General features: G+C 47.8%; 6 protein-coding genes across 6 annotated transcripts; 4 read left to right on the forward strand and 2 right to left on the reverse strand.

Moving 5' to 3' along the window:
* The first annotated feature begins 227 nt into the window (after positions 1-227).
* GGI43DRAFT_248710 (MFS transporter) lies at positions 228-2,694 on the forward strand. The gene is made up of 3 exons (XM_083200786.1): positions 228-817; positions 990-1,285; positions 1,364-2,694. The coding sequence occupies exons 1-3, from the start codon at positions 557-559 to the stop codon at positions 2,535-2,537; spliced, it is 1,731 nt and encodes a 576-aa protein (XP_083064145.1). The 5' UTR covers positions 228-556; the 3' UTR covers positions 2,538-2,694.
* Positions 2,650-4,782, reverse strand: GGI43DRAFT_248230 (uncharacterized protein). The gene is made up of 4 exons (XM_083200783.1): positions 4,404-4,782; positions 3,473-4,290; positions 3,216-3,403; positions 2,650-3,161 (listed from the first exon to the last, which is right to left on the reverse strand). Exons 1-4 carry the CDS (start codon positions 4,444-4,446, stop codon positions 2,762-2,764), a joined length of 1,449 nt encoding a protein of 482 aa, XP_083064146.1. The 5' UTR covers positions 4,447-4,782; the 3' UTR covers positions 2,650-2,761.
* A 992-nt stretch (positions 4,783-5,774) lies between these two features.
* On the reverse strand, positions 5,775-7,474 carry GGI43DRAFT_248806 (Zn(II)2Cys6 transcription factor domain-containing protein). Its single transcript, XM_083200788.1, has one exon. It carries the CDS (start codon positions 7,180-7,182, stop codon positions 5,935-5,937), a length of 1,248 nt encoding a protein of 415 aa, XP_083064147.1. The 5' UTR covers positions 7,183-7,474; the 3' UTR covers positions 5,775-5,934.
* On the forward strand, positions 7,475-8,940 carry GGI43DRAFT_248811 (SDR family oxidoreductase). The gene is made up of 3 exons (XM_083200789.1): positions 7,475-8,270; positions 8,330-8,558; positions 8,619-8,940. The coding sequence occupies exons 1-3, from the start codon at positions 7,767-7,769 to the stop codon at positions 8,870-8,872; spliced, it is 987 nt and encodes a 328-aa protein (XP_083064148.1). The 5' UTR covers positions 7,475-7,766; the 3' UTR covers positions 8,873-8,940.
* Positions 8,941-10,353: 1,413 nt separating this feature from the next.
* Positions 10,354-11,229, forward strand: GGI43DRAFT_380506 (uncharacterized protein; the record flags this gene model as incomplete). Its single annotated transcript, XM_083202994.1, has 2 exons — positions 10,354-10,520; positions 10,584-11,229. 2 exons carry the CDS (start codon positions 10,354-10,356, stop codon positions 11,227-11,229), a joined length of 813 nt encoding a protein of 270 aa, XP_083064149.1.
* Positions 11,230-12,274: 1,045 nt separating this feature from the next.
* Positions 12,275-12,826, forward strand: GGI43DRAFT_396343 (uncharacterized protein; the record flags this gene model as incomplete). Its single annotated transcript, XM_083204947.1, has 2 exons — positions 12,275-12,295; positions 12,651-12,826. A coding segment is annotated over one exon (176 nt), but the record flags the coding sequence as incomplete, so codon positions are not given.
* Positions 12,827-12,851: the final 25 nt, after the last annotated feature.

The following is a 12,851-nucleotide window of genomic DNA, read 5'->3' on the forward strand; positions in this document are numbered from 1 at the left end:
TACCCCCCATGTAGGCCAAGATCCTACGTCTTTATCAACTGGGATCAGCGGTAAAACTCCGTTATCGCGCGGATACGCGGCCAACTTGTTCCCATCCTAACCCCGCGGCCCCACGACCCAAACCTCTTGTCGCTTAGCCCTTGCCCGTGAGAAGCAAAAAGATTGGCTGCCTTTGCCAGCTTTTTCTTCAAAAAAGTACCTGCAGCTGGAGTTGGTGGGAGGGTCGCTGTTTTTGGGCGGGAGAGACGGCTCGTCCGAGCCGAGCGACTGAGGATGGCGAAAAAGTTGATTTGGGTAGCATCATCAACTGAGATTTCTAAAAAAAATTGCTTCTTCTTCTCCTCCACTCTTAATTCTTCATCTTATGCTATCATTTCCACATGTATCGCTGAACTAAGACTTGATAATCTGACTTTGAATCTTGTGTTGCTGCTTTACCTCCATTCTTACGAGTAGTCGAACGCCGAGAGTGACATTTACAAGCACGACGATACTGCCCACTTTTTTTTTCTTTTCGATCTGTTGAGGCCGCGTGACCTCATTAAAAGTGAAATAGATGAGGCACAACAAATGCGATAACGAGGATGATGAGTCGGTCAGCGAAGTTGCCGTCGATACTCAACCCAGAAGCTCTCTAGATGCCGATTCTGTGAGCAGCTATGTGGAAAATGCTCCGACTTCACCCACTACCGCTCGCTCTGTGAGCCCGAACGAAAGCAAGAGACCGGTAGCATGGAGCGAACTGCCTCGGAAAGACCAGCTTTTCATTATTACCATGGCGCGAATGAGCGAACCGCTTGTCCAGACATCACTACAGGTGAGACTTACACCGAACTTGGTGGCTACGCGACATTCACAGCGTATGGCCATACCAGGATCATGAATTCTAAATTCCCCCTCTCCCCATCTTTTCATTTGAAGAAGGAATATTTTTGAGAATCTTGTAACTCATACTGGGGCTTTTTTCTGCCTGTTTCTCAATAAAAAAGGCCTACATGTTTTACCAGCTTAAATGGTTCGATCCGTCGCTTCCCGATTCCACCATCTCCAGCCAGGCGGGTGTTCTACACGCCAGCTTCACGGCCTCTCAGTTCCTCACGGCCATGATGTGGGGCCGCATTGCCGATTCGAAGCGCGTGGGACGCAAGACGGTTTTGCTCATCGGTCTGTTGGGGACGAGTATATCTTGTTTGGGATTCGGATTCTCGACGACGTTTTGGCAGGCGCTGCTGTTTCGGACCCTTGGTGGTGCTACGAATGGTAATATTGGTGTGATGAGGACGATGTAAGTGCCCTTTCTTAAAATTTTATCTATAAGATGCGTGACCGTCAGCGGAGTTGGATGCTGAACAAATTAATATAGGATCAGCGAAATTATCCGCGAAAAGAAATATCAGCCAAGAGCTTTTCTTCTCCTACCCATGACTTTTAATATAGGCGTCATCATAGGCCCCATCCTCGGCGGTATCCTCTCCGACCCAGCTGGCAGCTACCCCAGTCTCTTTGGCGACATCCCCTTCTTTGTCAAATTCCCCTACGCAACTCCCAACATTGTCAGCTCCTTCTTCCTGTTCTTTGCAGCCGTGGCGGTTTGGTTGGGCCTGGAGGAAACTCACGATATTCTGAGAGATGGACCGCCAGACATAGGCACCAGACTGGGGAAGAGACTCATCACGCACTATCGAAAGCGGTTTGGAACTTCGCCCGAGGCTGAGGGATACTCGGCAGTTCCGGCATCTGATGTTGAGCTGAGGGCGGGCGAAGAAGACACAACCAGGAGGCAGTCGACGAAGAGGTACACGCAGAGACTCCCCTTTCGACGGATTTTCACACGAAATGTGCTCGTTACGCTGGCTGCGAATTTCTTGCTCGCATTCCACGTTGGAACGTTCAACTCCCTCTGGTTCGTCTTCCTTTCGACGCCGACCTCCGAGCGAGAGACTCATCTGCCATTTTGGTTCACCGGCGGTCTCGGCCTTCAGCCCCGATCTGTTGGTATGGCCATGGCCATCCTGGGTTTCATCGGCATCAACATGCAGCTATTCCTCTACCCACACGTCTCAGCACGTCTTGGCACCATCAAATCATGGCGATTCTTCCTGGTCTTCTTCCCAGTGGCCTACTTCCTTGTCCCCTATCTCTCCGTCGTGCCAAGCACCGCACCGCCTCCGGAGGCAAAGGCGGGCATTTTGATATGGATTGCCATTTGCGGCGTTTTATTCTTCCAAGTCACTGGGCGGACGTTTGCGCTGCCCAGCCAGGTGATCCTTGTTAACAACTGCTCGCCGCATCCTAGCGTGCTGGGCACTATTCACGGGCTAGGACAGAGTGCTAGTAGTGCAGCCCGGACGATTGGACCTATGGTGGGTGGTGTTGTGTATGGTTTTGGCTTGAACAAGGGCATCATTGGCCTGGTGTGGTGGGCGCTGAGTAGTGTTGCCGTTTGTGCGTGCTTGATGAGTCTGGTAGTGAAGGAGGGTGATGGACATGAGATTTGGCTGGAAGGCGATGTAGAAGATGAGCCGAGTACAGATTGATTGATTCATGCTACCACTGAAAGCAACATCGAGAAATTTATCATTAGACGTTAGATATCTATAAAAGAAGATACAGATTATGCGAGCAAGTGTCATTAAAAATCGAAGGGGAAAAGATGAAAGAGAATAATAATCATAATCGTATCCCCTATTATCCACTTCATTAGTATTCATTATTGGCTCCCATGCTCCCTCAACGCCGTACTTGCAGATTAGATACACATTTATGTAAACTCCCTTGGTTTCTGGCTTGAACCCAGATCAAGAGGCTCATCTTCATAGCTGCTCCTTGCATCACGACTTCTCCCGCCCCATGATGCAGCGTTCTGGAGTTCACTCTGCGATGACGGAGGCTCGTATCCCGGAGGAGCATCTTGAGAATATGCTGGGGCCGGGGCAGCGCCCGAGTAGGCGCTGGCTGAGTAGCCAGTATTTCGCCATGGTTGTGGCTGTTGCTGCTGGTAGCTGTGGTTGAGGCCTTCAAATCCAGAGGGTCCCTGCTGGCGGCGTGGCATCTGGCGCTTGGCTGCCCAGATGACGTATCCTAAGAAGCAAAGCACCAATAAGAAGACGATACCAAGGACAATGAGTGCGTATTTGCGATCGAGGGCATAGCCAAAACCACTGCAATATCAGGTCAGCAAACTTTGAAGCGTAGAGGGGAAAAAATAGACTTACATGTAGCCGTTGGCAGCGCCAAATATCATCACGACTCTCCCATTCCAGAGGTGAATCTTGCCAAATCTCGTGGCCTGCTGTGTCTTTTTCCATTTGAGATGATGAAGAACGCCAAGTACGAGTTGGCCCAGCATAAGAAAGATGGTGATAAAACCAAGGATCTGATGCAGCGAGTGAAATCCACGAGACTAAAACAAAAGAGAGAGCAACATTAGTGATACGTTGATAGGACCGAGACAAAAATGAATGAAGCTTACCCGTCGATAGTTGAAGCTTGTCAGGATGCCAAAGGAGAGGCCCACCAGTACGAGGCAGAGAGCAAAGGTCTGGTTAAACTTGTGCAACTTGGCCCATTTTTCTGTTCTAATGAGAATTGCACCTACGGGAAGCAGGAACATGAAGCTAAAGACCATGAAAGAAGCGTGTGCAGCGGCCTTCCAATCGTAATTGCCCGTAGATCGGCTGTTGAGCGTCGTGCCCTCAGAAACCGAATCCTTGGTCAAGACAGGCAGATCAGCTTGGCCTTGCGTCCGTTTCATATCAATCGTAAAGGTGCCGTGCTCGCTGTGCATCTTGAGGCCAGCATTTGGATCGTCGCCGGTGAAAAACTCTTTGGGTCCCAGGGCGTAAATGGCCTGCTGGTTTGGAGACGACACATCAATGTAGCCCTTGGAAGTCCCACCGGCGGGCCAGCTTCGACAGTGCTCGTTGCAAACAGCGTTGAAGGTCATGTAGCCATCCTTGACGCCAGTACCGTTGAATGTCTGGAATTTAAGGTCGGGATAGTATTTGGGCTCGTAGTTTCCGTAGGCTAGACGAGGGGAGAATGTGACGTTGTTTTCGTTGTTGTCGCTGCGGTAGAGAATCAAGAACAGAGCGCCAGCCATTTCGTTGCTGCCGAGGCCGATGGCGCCCCAGGACCGCGATGTAGACACGCGCAGGCTGAAGTAGATGTCTGTATTGCCATTGTCGGGGACGGTGAGGGCGAAGGCGAGGGTGCCATCTGGGCTGATGAAGGTCGATTGTCCCGTGGAGTTGTTGGAGTCATCGGAGCGAGCCGAGCCTGCTGCAAAGGCTATATATTATGCATAACGTTGATCGTTGGTCAGCGACTTTACTTGGCATACGGCGAAAAGAGGCAGCCAACAAAGGCATAAGCACAGCAGCAAACACATGGGAAATGCTCACCAGCAACCGTCAGCGCGGCGCGCCACAGATTCTTCAACAGCATCCTGTTGCCAGGGACCGTTTTTTCTTCTGCAGATGCGAAGCGACAACGCTCTCAATAACAAGCAAACAAACAAGTGCAAATAACGATGATGCAAGACTCAGCTACCAACGCTTCAACTTTCTGCAACTTGGTATCGCTATCAGTGCAACTGGGAAGAAAGGAATGTGGTTTTTGGCGAGCTTGGAGAAGTTCAGCTGCTGCTACGACGAAAGTAGCAGCTCATCGATTATAAGGCTGTGTCGTACCACTAAAGCGATCCAGCGCAGTAGATAGTACATGCAGCGCGGCACATTTCCCTGCATGTGCCACACGGAACAGGTACAAGTACCCTTTAGGAGGCGGCTCAACTGCCTGTCTGTTCCTGTTCAGTGTCCCTAGCTCTGTTTTAGGTGCTGACTTGCGGCTGATTTCGCATTCATGTACGGAGTAGGGCAAAGGAGAAGCAGATGTTGATATCAGTTGCGCATCATAGATTGCGCACGCGTGTCAATTTGCTACCTTTTGTTGGCGATCTGTACATCTTTTGTTTTTCCATCTTCCCCTCTTCAATACAGCACTAACCGGCAGTGCTAAAATTTCACTTGTTTTTGTCTATGCGCGTGTTTGGTTCAGCACGGCAAGGGCCTCGATCCCGAATTTCTTAGCATGGAGATCCCTATCGCGAACTCCAATTTAGTTCAAGGATAGGCTGCGGGAGGGAGCCCTTTGCAAGCTTGCGATTGGCCCTTTCGGCGGCGCGCGATTCCCCAAGCAGCGTAAGTTATGGTTACTATTTAGTCTTGCTGCCGTCACATGCAAGGAGACAAGCGAATCTGTGGAGTCGCGAATACGAAGCACTAATTTGCCCAACCAATGCTGTGCAGCTATTTCGTGATCTTGACGTACGGATTGGGTATGCAATACTTGAGCGAGCTTGACTGATGAGAACTACAATATTCTCGAAATAAATCCAGCGGTATGAGACTTATATGTGCGCACTTTGCCCAAACTGGAACAAGAGTAATTTTTTTTTTTTTTTTTCGTAGAATGTTGTAAAGCGAGGAGTAGAAGACTTGCTGCGGCGAGAGTCGTTCATCACATGCTCATAAATGTTGTTTTTTTGCTAGTCCTTGAAAGACAAAAGAGTCGATATCAGATGTCAAACTCAGTTTAAAAAGAAGAGAATCCACTGGCTAGTCTCGACAAGCTGCTCGAGCAAATATTTGAGGATAAAATTATGCAGTCAATCGTGCGCTACCGATTCGTTAAAGCATTAATCGGCACTCAATTGAGTAGTTGAGAACGAGGTGAATACAAAGCTATTATGCCCATTTCACATGGTATAAGATATACTATATGGTAAGCTTCAAGGCACTGATTGCGAAAATATATATTCTTAACCTATCTTGGTTTTCCATGAATGGCATGAACTGCGAAATAATGGCTACCTGTAAAACAAATTAACTATACATTTAGTGAGGATATCCGGAAACACAAAATAAGACTCATTTATATGCTCTCGTTACGCCACCTCTCAAACCTCTCAAGTCCATATGATACAATAAGTGTGGCGTGGCAAAATTCATCCACGTCTGACGGCTTGGCGTTGGCAAACAGTTGAATCCCATCTATGCAGCGCACACTATTGATGGGATTATTTTGAAACTGATTGAACCAAGCAAACGGCGATGACGCCTCCCATAGGCCCGCACCACCTGTGAACATGATACCTCCAGGGCAAGGAGCCCAGCTCTGCTTTAGAGTCAAGTACACGGCCTCTGTTAGAGTCGCGGCCAGGTACGTACGACGGATGGACTCGGAGAATATCCATGACTGCCATGTAGACGTAATGGAGCCATCTGTCCGCAGCTGCGTGTCAACTGGCCCTTTGCTATTCCCAACATCGTCGGCATGATCTGGAGATAGGGCAAGGTTGGCGCTCTGCCACAGCTGTCGAGCCCAAAGAGAGAGAGTATCGATGTGCTTTTCGGCTTGGGCGCGGGCGCGAATGTCGCCGTCGAATAGGCGAATGATTTTGTACATTAAGAGAGCTTGAGTCCTTGCAAGATGACACGCAAGGTCAAGCATAATGACCCCAAAATCTCCATCGGCACCGGGAGTCTGGATCCCAACTAGTTTGTTGACGCGGCTCTCAATAATGCGCATAATCATCTTTTCGGTTGCGGGAGTCTTGGAGTGGTAAGCTGCAAGGGAAGCGAACGCATCTTCTATGCACTCTGGCAGATGTATCCTCCAGAGCTGGGGGTGGATAAAGGGACATTGGCCTTCACTAGTCCATTGCTTTAACCAGGTGTGAAGCTGGCCGATAAAGTATGTGAGGGCCTCGTCACTAAACGAGATTTGGGAAGGGATAGCCCCCGTATTATGGTCTATGGTCCACGATGAAGATGATAGAAACCATGGATTCCGCAGAGCCTCCGCCGTTACTGGATGGTGGGACTCGATGTGGATCTGTTGCTGTTGTTGCTGCTGTTGATGCTGCTGCTGCTCCTCACCAACTTGAGACGGTGGACTCAGAAGTAGGCTCCTCTCGCTCGTTGACGCTGGGACCGCCGACACGGCGCCATTTTCTGCAAAGACTAGATCATACGGCGGTGTGATACGCGGAGCTGGATAGCGACAGCTGACGCTCTTCTCAAGACAGCGCCGGCACGAAGGCGTCTGTTTGCTACATGCGCGCTTCGCTTTAGTGCAGGGGATACAGGCTAGGCGCTTCTGCGGGAGAAAACCCGACATGACGGCGGATCGGTACTGAAGACTTTGGATATGAGATTCAAGATTTCCTACCCGTTGGCCCTCTTATTCTCCTGAGATCGGGGTCCGAAATTTGTCATATCCCGCGCATCTCGGTGGGCAATCTTCCGCTAGGCGGAGCCGGGTCTCGGGGCTGCCATGGGTTTTTATAGGCAACACCGGCGGGAGATTTTCCACCGCGGACGGAAAACCCGCCGCCGGTCACGCATTTTATAAGCGCCACATCGGAAGCCACGAAAAGGGCAACTATGGGTGACAGTTGAGGTCCTTAAGGTTTTTTATATTAATAACGCCGTTTTCTTGATTATGAACTCCGCTGTTTCGAGGCGGACTTCGACTTGCGGACCAAGAAGATGGAGAGCAAAGAGCGAAAGGTCGCTTGTTGTGGGTGTTTTAGTCCTGGGCGTGGCGGTCTTGTATGGAGAAATCGAGGAGTAGGTCGAGTATAAGAAGCAGACAAGAAACGACAATATTTCTCAAAATCTTCAACAGCAATCACGACTATCATACAGCAACCAGCACTACTACCGAACCAAAATTTTAGCAGCAATATTTTTTCAGTAGCCATGAGTCTCCCATCCCTGAAGCAGTACCACCGAGGCCCCTATGCGGCCATCTCTCCCTCACGCCCAGAGCTCAGCCAGGCTGGCAAAACTATTGTAGTTACTGGAGGTAACAGTGGAATTGGATTTGCCATTGCTCGTGGCTTCATCCAAGCTTCCGCCAAACATGTCATAATTTTGGGCCGCCGTCAAGACGTTGTAAAGTCTGCCGCCGAGAAGCTGTCTAAAGAAGCAGACAGCTTTGGATCATCCACTGCGGTTGAGGGCAAAGTCTGTGACATTGCAAGCCTTGAGTCTACCGAAAAGTTCTGGGAGGATCTCCAGAGCAATGGAATCTTCGTTGATGTCTTGGTCCTCAACGCGGCGGCGGGTGGAAAAGCAACTCCCATTCTTAAGAATGGCCTTCGCAATGTTTGGGCGGATTATGAAGCTAATGTACGCTCTACGTTGGATTTTACGGAGCGATTTCACAAGCAGATTGACAAACAAGGTGCAAGCTCTCGCAAGGTTGGTCTATTTCTCTTTTTGCACCGTAATAAATCATCGAGAAGCTAATTTGTATATAGTTCTTGGTGTACATCTCGACTATTGCCGGATATATGTGGCAGTCAATGGCTCCAGAACGCCCTACATATGGCATGACCAAGAATGCCGCTACACTCTTGGTTCAGCAGATTGCCAAAGACACTGATGTCAAGGACATGCAGATCGTAAGCTTTCATCCTGGTGGCGTTCTCACGGACATGGCTCGCAACTCTGGTGCAAGCGAGGATATGGGAATTCCTTTTGATAATGGTATGGCCCTATATCTATATTTATTCTCGAAAAACCTTCATATTAACTCTGAATTTACAGAAAATCTTCCAGGCCAGTTTGCAGTTTGGGCAGCTAGCCGAGAAGCCGAACATCTGCATGGCCGATTTGTCTGGGGTAACTGGGATGTTGACGAAGTAAAGGCTGTTCTGGGCAAGCAGATTTCGGAAGAGCCTAATTTCTTAAAGGTTGGAATCGAAGGGCTATCTGAAAGTCTTCCTAATCCCATGTTAACCCCTGAGGTGCTTCAGAAGATTATGGAATTTCAGCAGCGGCTTCACCAGGCTAAAAACTAGATCGTGTATCAGAGCAAGTTGTCCCAGACGAAATGATACTTTTACAAATTAACAGCATATACTCGTAGCGATATTAAATAAATCTTTATTACAGAAATTTACATCTTCATTTATATAATGCTTATTTCAAAAGAATTATAGGGTAGTAACTATTATTACTGGCATCAATATAGTAGTTTTAACTAGGGAGAATTGCACCTGCTTCGAAGCAGAGGTAGTCGTCGATTCACTCCCACGCATTTGAAAGTGGCCATATACTACGCACGGTTGACTATAAATCTCACACTTGTTCGTTTTACGATAAAGATTGATTCCTAATTACTTGTGATATTCTGTGCATACGCTCTCTCTTTCTCCTCGCTTACACGGGAGAACATCGAAAATGCTTCTATTTTTTTTTTTTTTTGCTTTTGACTAAATACATTCCGTTTATGGATCGCCTTGTGTTCCTGAGATAGCGTAATTCAGCACTTTAGCCACCCATGTATCGCATCTTTCCAAAAGCCCACGAACGCGAACATATTTGGTCCACGGTAGTCATTCGTTAAAAGTAAATAGTATACTAGATATGATCACTTGGAATTTACAATTTAGTATAGTTGGTATGCTACACTAATCCCATGGTATAGCATTTCCTTTGCCGGCGCCATCGTCCAGAATGCCTCATTTCGGAGAATTGTGTAGTGCACGAACTAACAGCATCCTATGGAAGATCGTCAAAAGGGAGTTATCAGGAACAGTAGTATATTTACATAAAATCTGCACACTATCTTGTTTTGGTGAGATATGAGCCTGGGACTAGTCATACTAGCTTAGCCTATGGTCTTATATTAGGCCCAACACTTGTTGGCTTGAGGGAAGGTGGAGTCTCGTCTCACTCGCCTTGCTCAATGGAACAGACAGCTCTAGACTCCTTATTTCAGCCATCCAATGTACATGATACTGATTTTTTAATTGTAAATTCAGTATGAACTATTGCAACGGGATAAAATTCTGTAATTGGACCATCATCGTTGGTAGCAAGAGGCAGATTTCGGCACGGATCATAATATCACAAATCTCCTACAATGCCACTCCACAGTCTACCAACAAAGTACTACTTTCTAATATGAAATAGCGCCAAAGATAGCTTTTGTATGCATGTTTTGAAGAATGTGTCGATCAGATATTTTGTTGCCAGACTTCTTGACAAGCGTCAGGGCAGCATTCCACATATATACAAGCTAATGAAGCAAGCTTCGATACTCAGCGCATAGGAAGATCTTCCTGACGCGAACGGAACGAATAAGTTCACATGACGTTTTGAAAGCAATCCAATGCGACTCAATGGTGATTAGAGGTGCGTATCTGAGATTGGAGCCAGGCTCGTCGAATATTAAATAGACAGTGATAATCCGCCCTGTTTACTCAAATCAAGCAACATTACTTTAACTTGTGTCATTCTTTTGCAGGACCATCTGTTACCAATAGGATCGTTGAGAATGAAGAGCTGGCTTGGGGTTCGGTCTGTAGCCGTTTTGGGTGTAGGCTTCTTACTGCAGCTTGCCAATGCCAACAAAGCTGAGTGCCATGATCCCGCGGAGATTGTGATATACCATCCAGCGGAATATGTCTGTTGTGGTAAAACTACTTCCACCACGTATACACAGTGAGTCTTAGCCATATTGCTGTTAACTATAACTTCATACGATGTAACTGACGTATCACATAGGACTACGACGGAGTGCTCAGGAGTTCCAGCTTATGTGACGCCTGGAGTTCCCATCCCAGAAGGAGAGTGTGTAACCACTACTAAGCCTTGGGATGGCAAAAAGATTGAGACGATTACAATTCCTCCTTCTGGAAGAGGACCTACCACTAAGATTGTAAAGATCCCAGGATGGAACCCGGACTGCATCACCACCACCATGCCTTGGTGGGAAACTACGACTGAGACGGTGACAGTCCCTGCTCATGGCAAAGGGCCAAGCACTGTCATCGTAAAGACTCCCTGTTATGAGTCTTGGTACGCTACCAAAACGGCCCCCTGGGCCGGAAGTACTGCTACTACTTTCACGGTCCCCCCTCACAGAGGCGAGCCTGGCGTTGTTGTTGTTGTCAAGACGCCCTATAGTGGATATGTCACTAAAACTTTTCCTTGGGGCGGCAGCAAAACAGTCACATATACTGTGCCCCCGAAAGGAGACGATTGTGGTACAGTCGTTATAAAAAATCCCGTGAAATATATTACAGAGACGATTTATTGGACTGGAACCAAGACGGAGACGTACACAATACCGGGATATGGAACTCGACCTGGTACAGTCATCATCAAGGTGCCTGCTTATACAACTTACGAAGTGAAGCCTACCTCGTGATCGAAGCTTCATACATCAAACAGGCTAACTTCTTCGCACGAGACTCATTCGTCGAAGCCGACCACTTCTGGGAGGCCAACATCTTCACATCATACCATCTCGTCTAAATCCATATCATCCCATGGACATTCGTCAGGAAAGCCGTCAACTTCTCATAGAACCAGTACATCTCATAAATCTATGTCAACTCATGGAGCTTTCACATCGCATGGATCTACATCTCGGAGAACCACGTTATCGCATGGGACGTTATCGTCGCACGGAACTTCCTCATCTCACAGGAGTACTTCAAAAGGATCATCTACTTCCCACTTCCATGAAATTAGTACCTCTCATTCTCATGGATCGACTACTTCGCATCGCCCTACCTCATCCCATGGATCCAGTTCACCAAAGCCAACTTCATCTCATGGAACAACTACGTCTCACAGGACGACATCATCGCACAGTACATCGCACTCTGGGACCGGCTCTCATTCAACAACTAGCTCTCACAGATCGACTGGCACTCATGAGACCTCTACCTCTAAGCGAACATCGACACATGTTACGTCGCATAGTACTGGCACGTCTCATACCAGCTCCCATCACGAGACTACTACTTCCCATAAGAGTACTACGTCGAAACTGACCACAACTCACGGGACAACTTCACACAGTCACAGTTCATCCCACGAAACTAGTACATCCCGTAAAACGAATATTTCTCACGGTACTACTACATCCCAAAGATCTACATCAACTCATGGAACATCAAGGTCAACTTCCCCGCATACAACTACATCTCACGGATCTACTTCAACACATGGGACAAATACATCACACAGGTCTACTTCAACACATACAACAGGTACATCGAATAGATCTACTTCAACTCATAGATCCTCTTCAACACACGAGACGAATAGATCTACTTCAACGCATGCAACGGGTACAACGCACAAGTCCACTTCAACGCATGCAACAGGTACATCGCACACATCTACCTCAACACATCAGACAAATACATCGCATAGGTCTACTTCAACAACTTCGACGCATAAGCCTACCTCAACACACGAGACAAATGCATCGCATGGATCTACTTCTACGCATGAGACAAATACATCACATAGATCTACCTCCACTCATGGGACTAATACATCAAAGTCAACTTCCCCTCACACAACCACATCACAAAGTTCCACTTCAACACATGAGATAAGTGTATCTCATAGATCTACCTCGACCACTTCTCATGGAACAAATACATCGCACAGATCTACTTCAACGCACACAACAGGCACATCTCATGGCACGAATACATCTGCATCACAGAAGTCTACCTCAACACATGAGACTTCCACGTCAAAGCCGACTTCCTCACACACGACTTCAGCGCGTGGGTCTACTTCAACGCATGAAACAACTACCTCGAACGGATCTACCTCGACACACGAGACAAGATCAACTACCTCTCCCACGACCACATCAACCCATGCATCTACCTCGACACACGAGACAAGACCAACTACCTCTCCTACGACGACATCAACCAATGCACCTACTTCGACGCCTTAGACAAATACATCTCGTGGAACAACGACACCTCACGTAACAACCTCATCTCAGCTCCTACTACG

The sequence above is a fragment of the Trichoderma evansii genome (assembly GCF_050947405.1).
Source record: "Trichoderma evansii strain SZMC 28006 chromosome Unknown GGI43scaffold_3, whole genome shotgun sequence".
Classification (NCBI taxonomy): Eukaryota; Fungi; Ascomycota; class Sordariomycetes; order Hypocreales; family Hypocreaceae; genus Trichoderma; species Trichoderma evansii.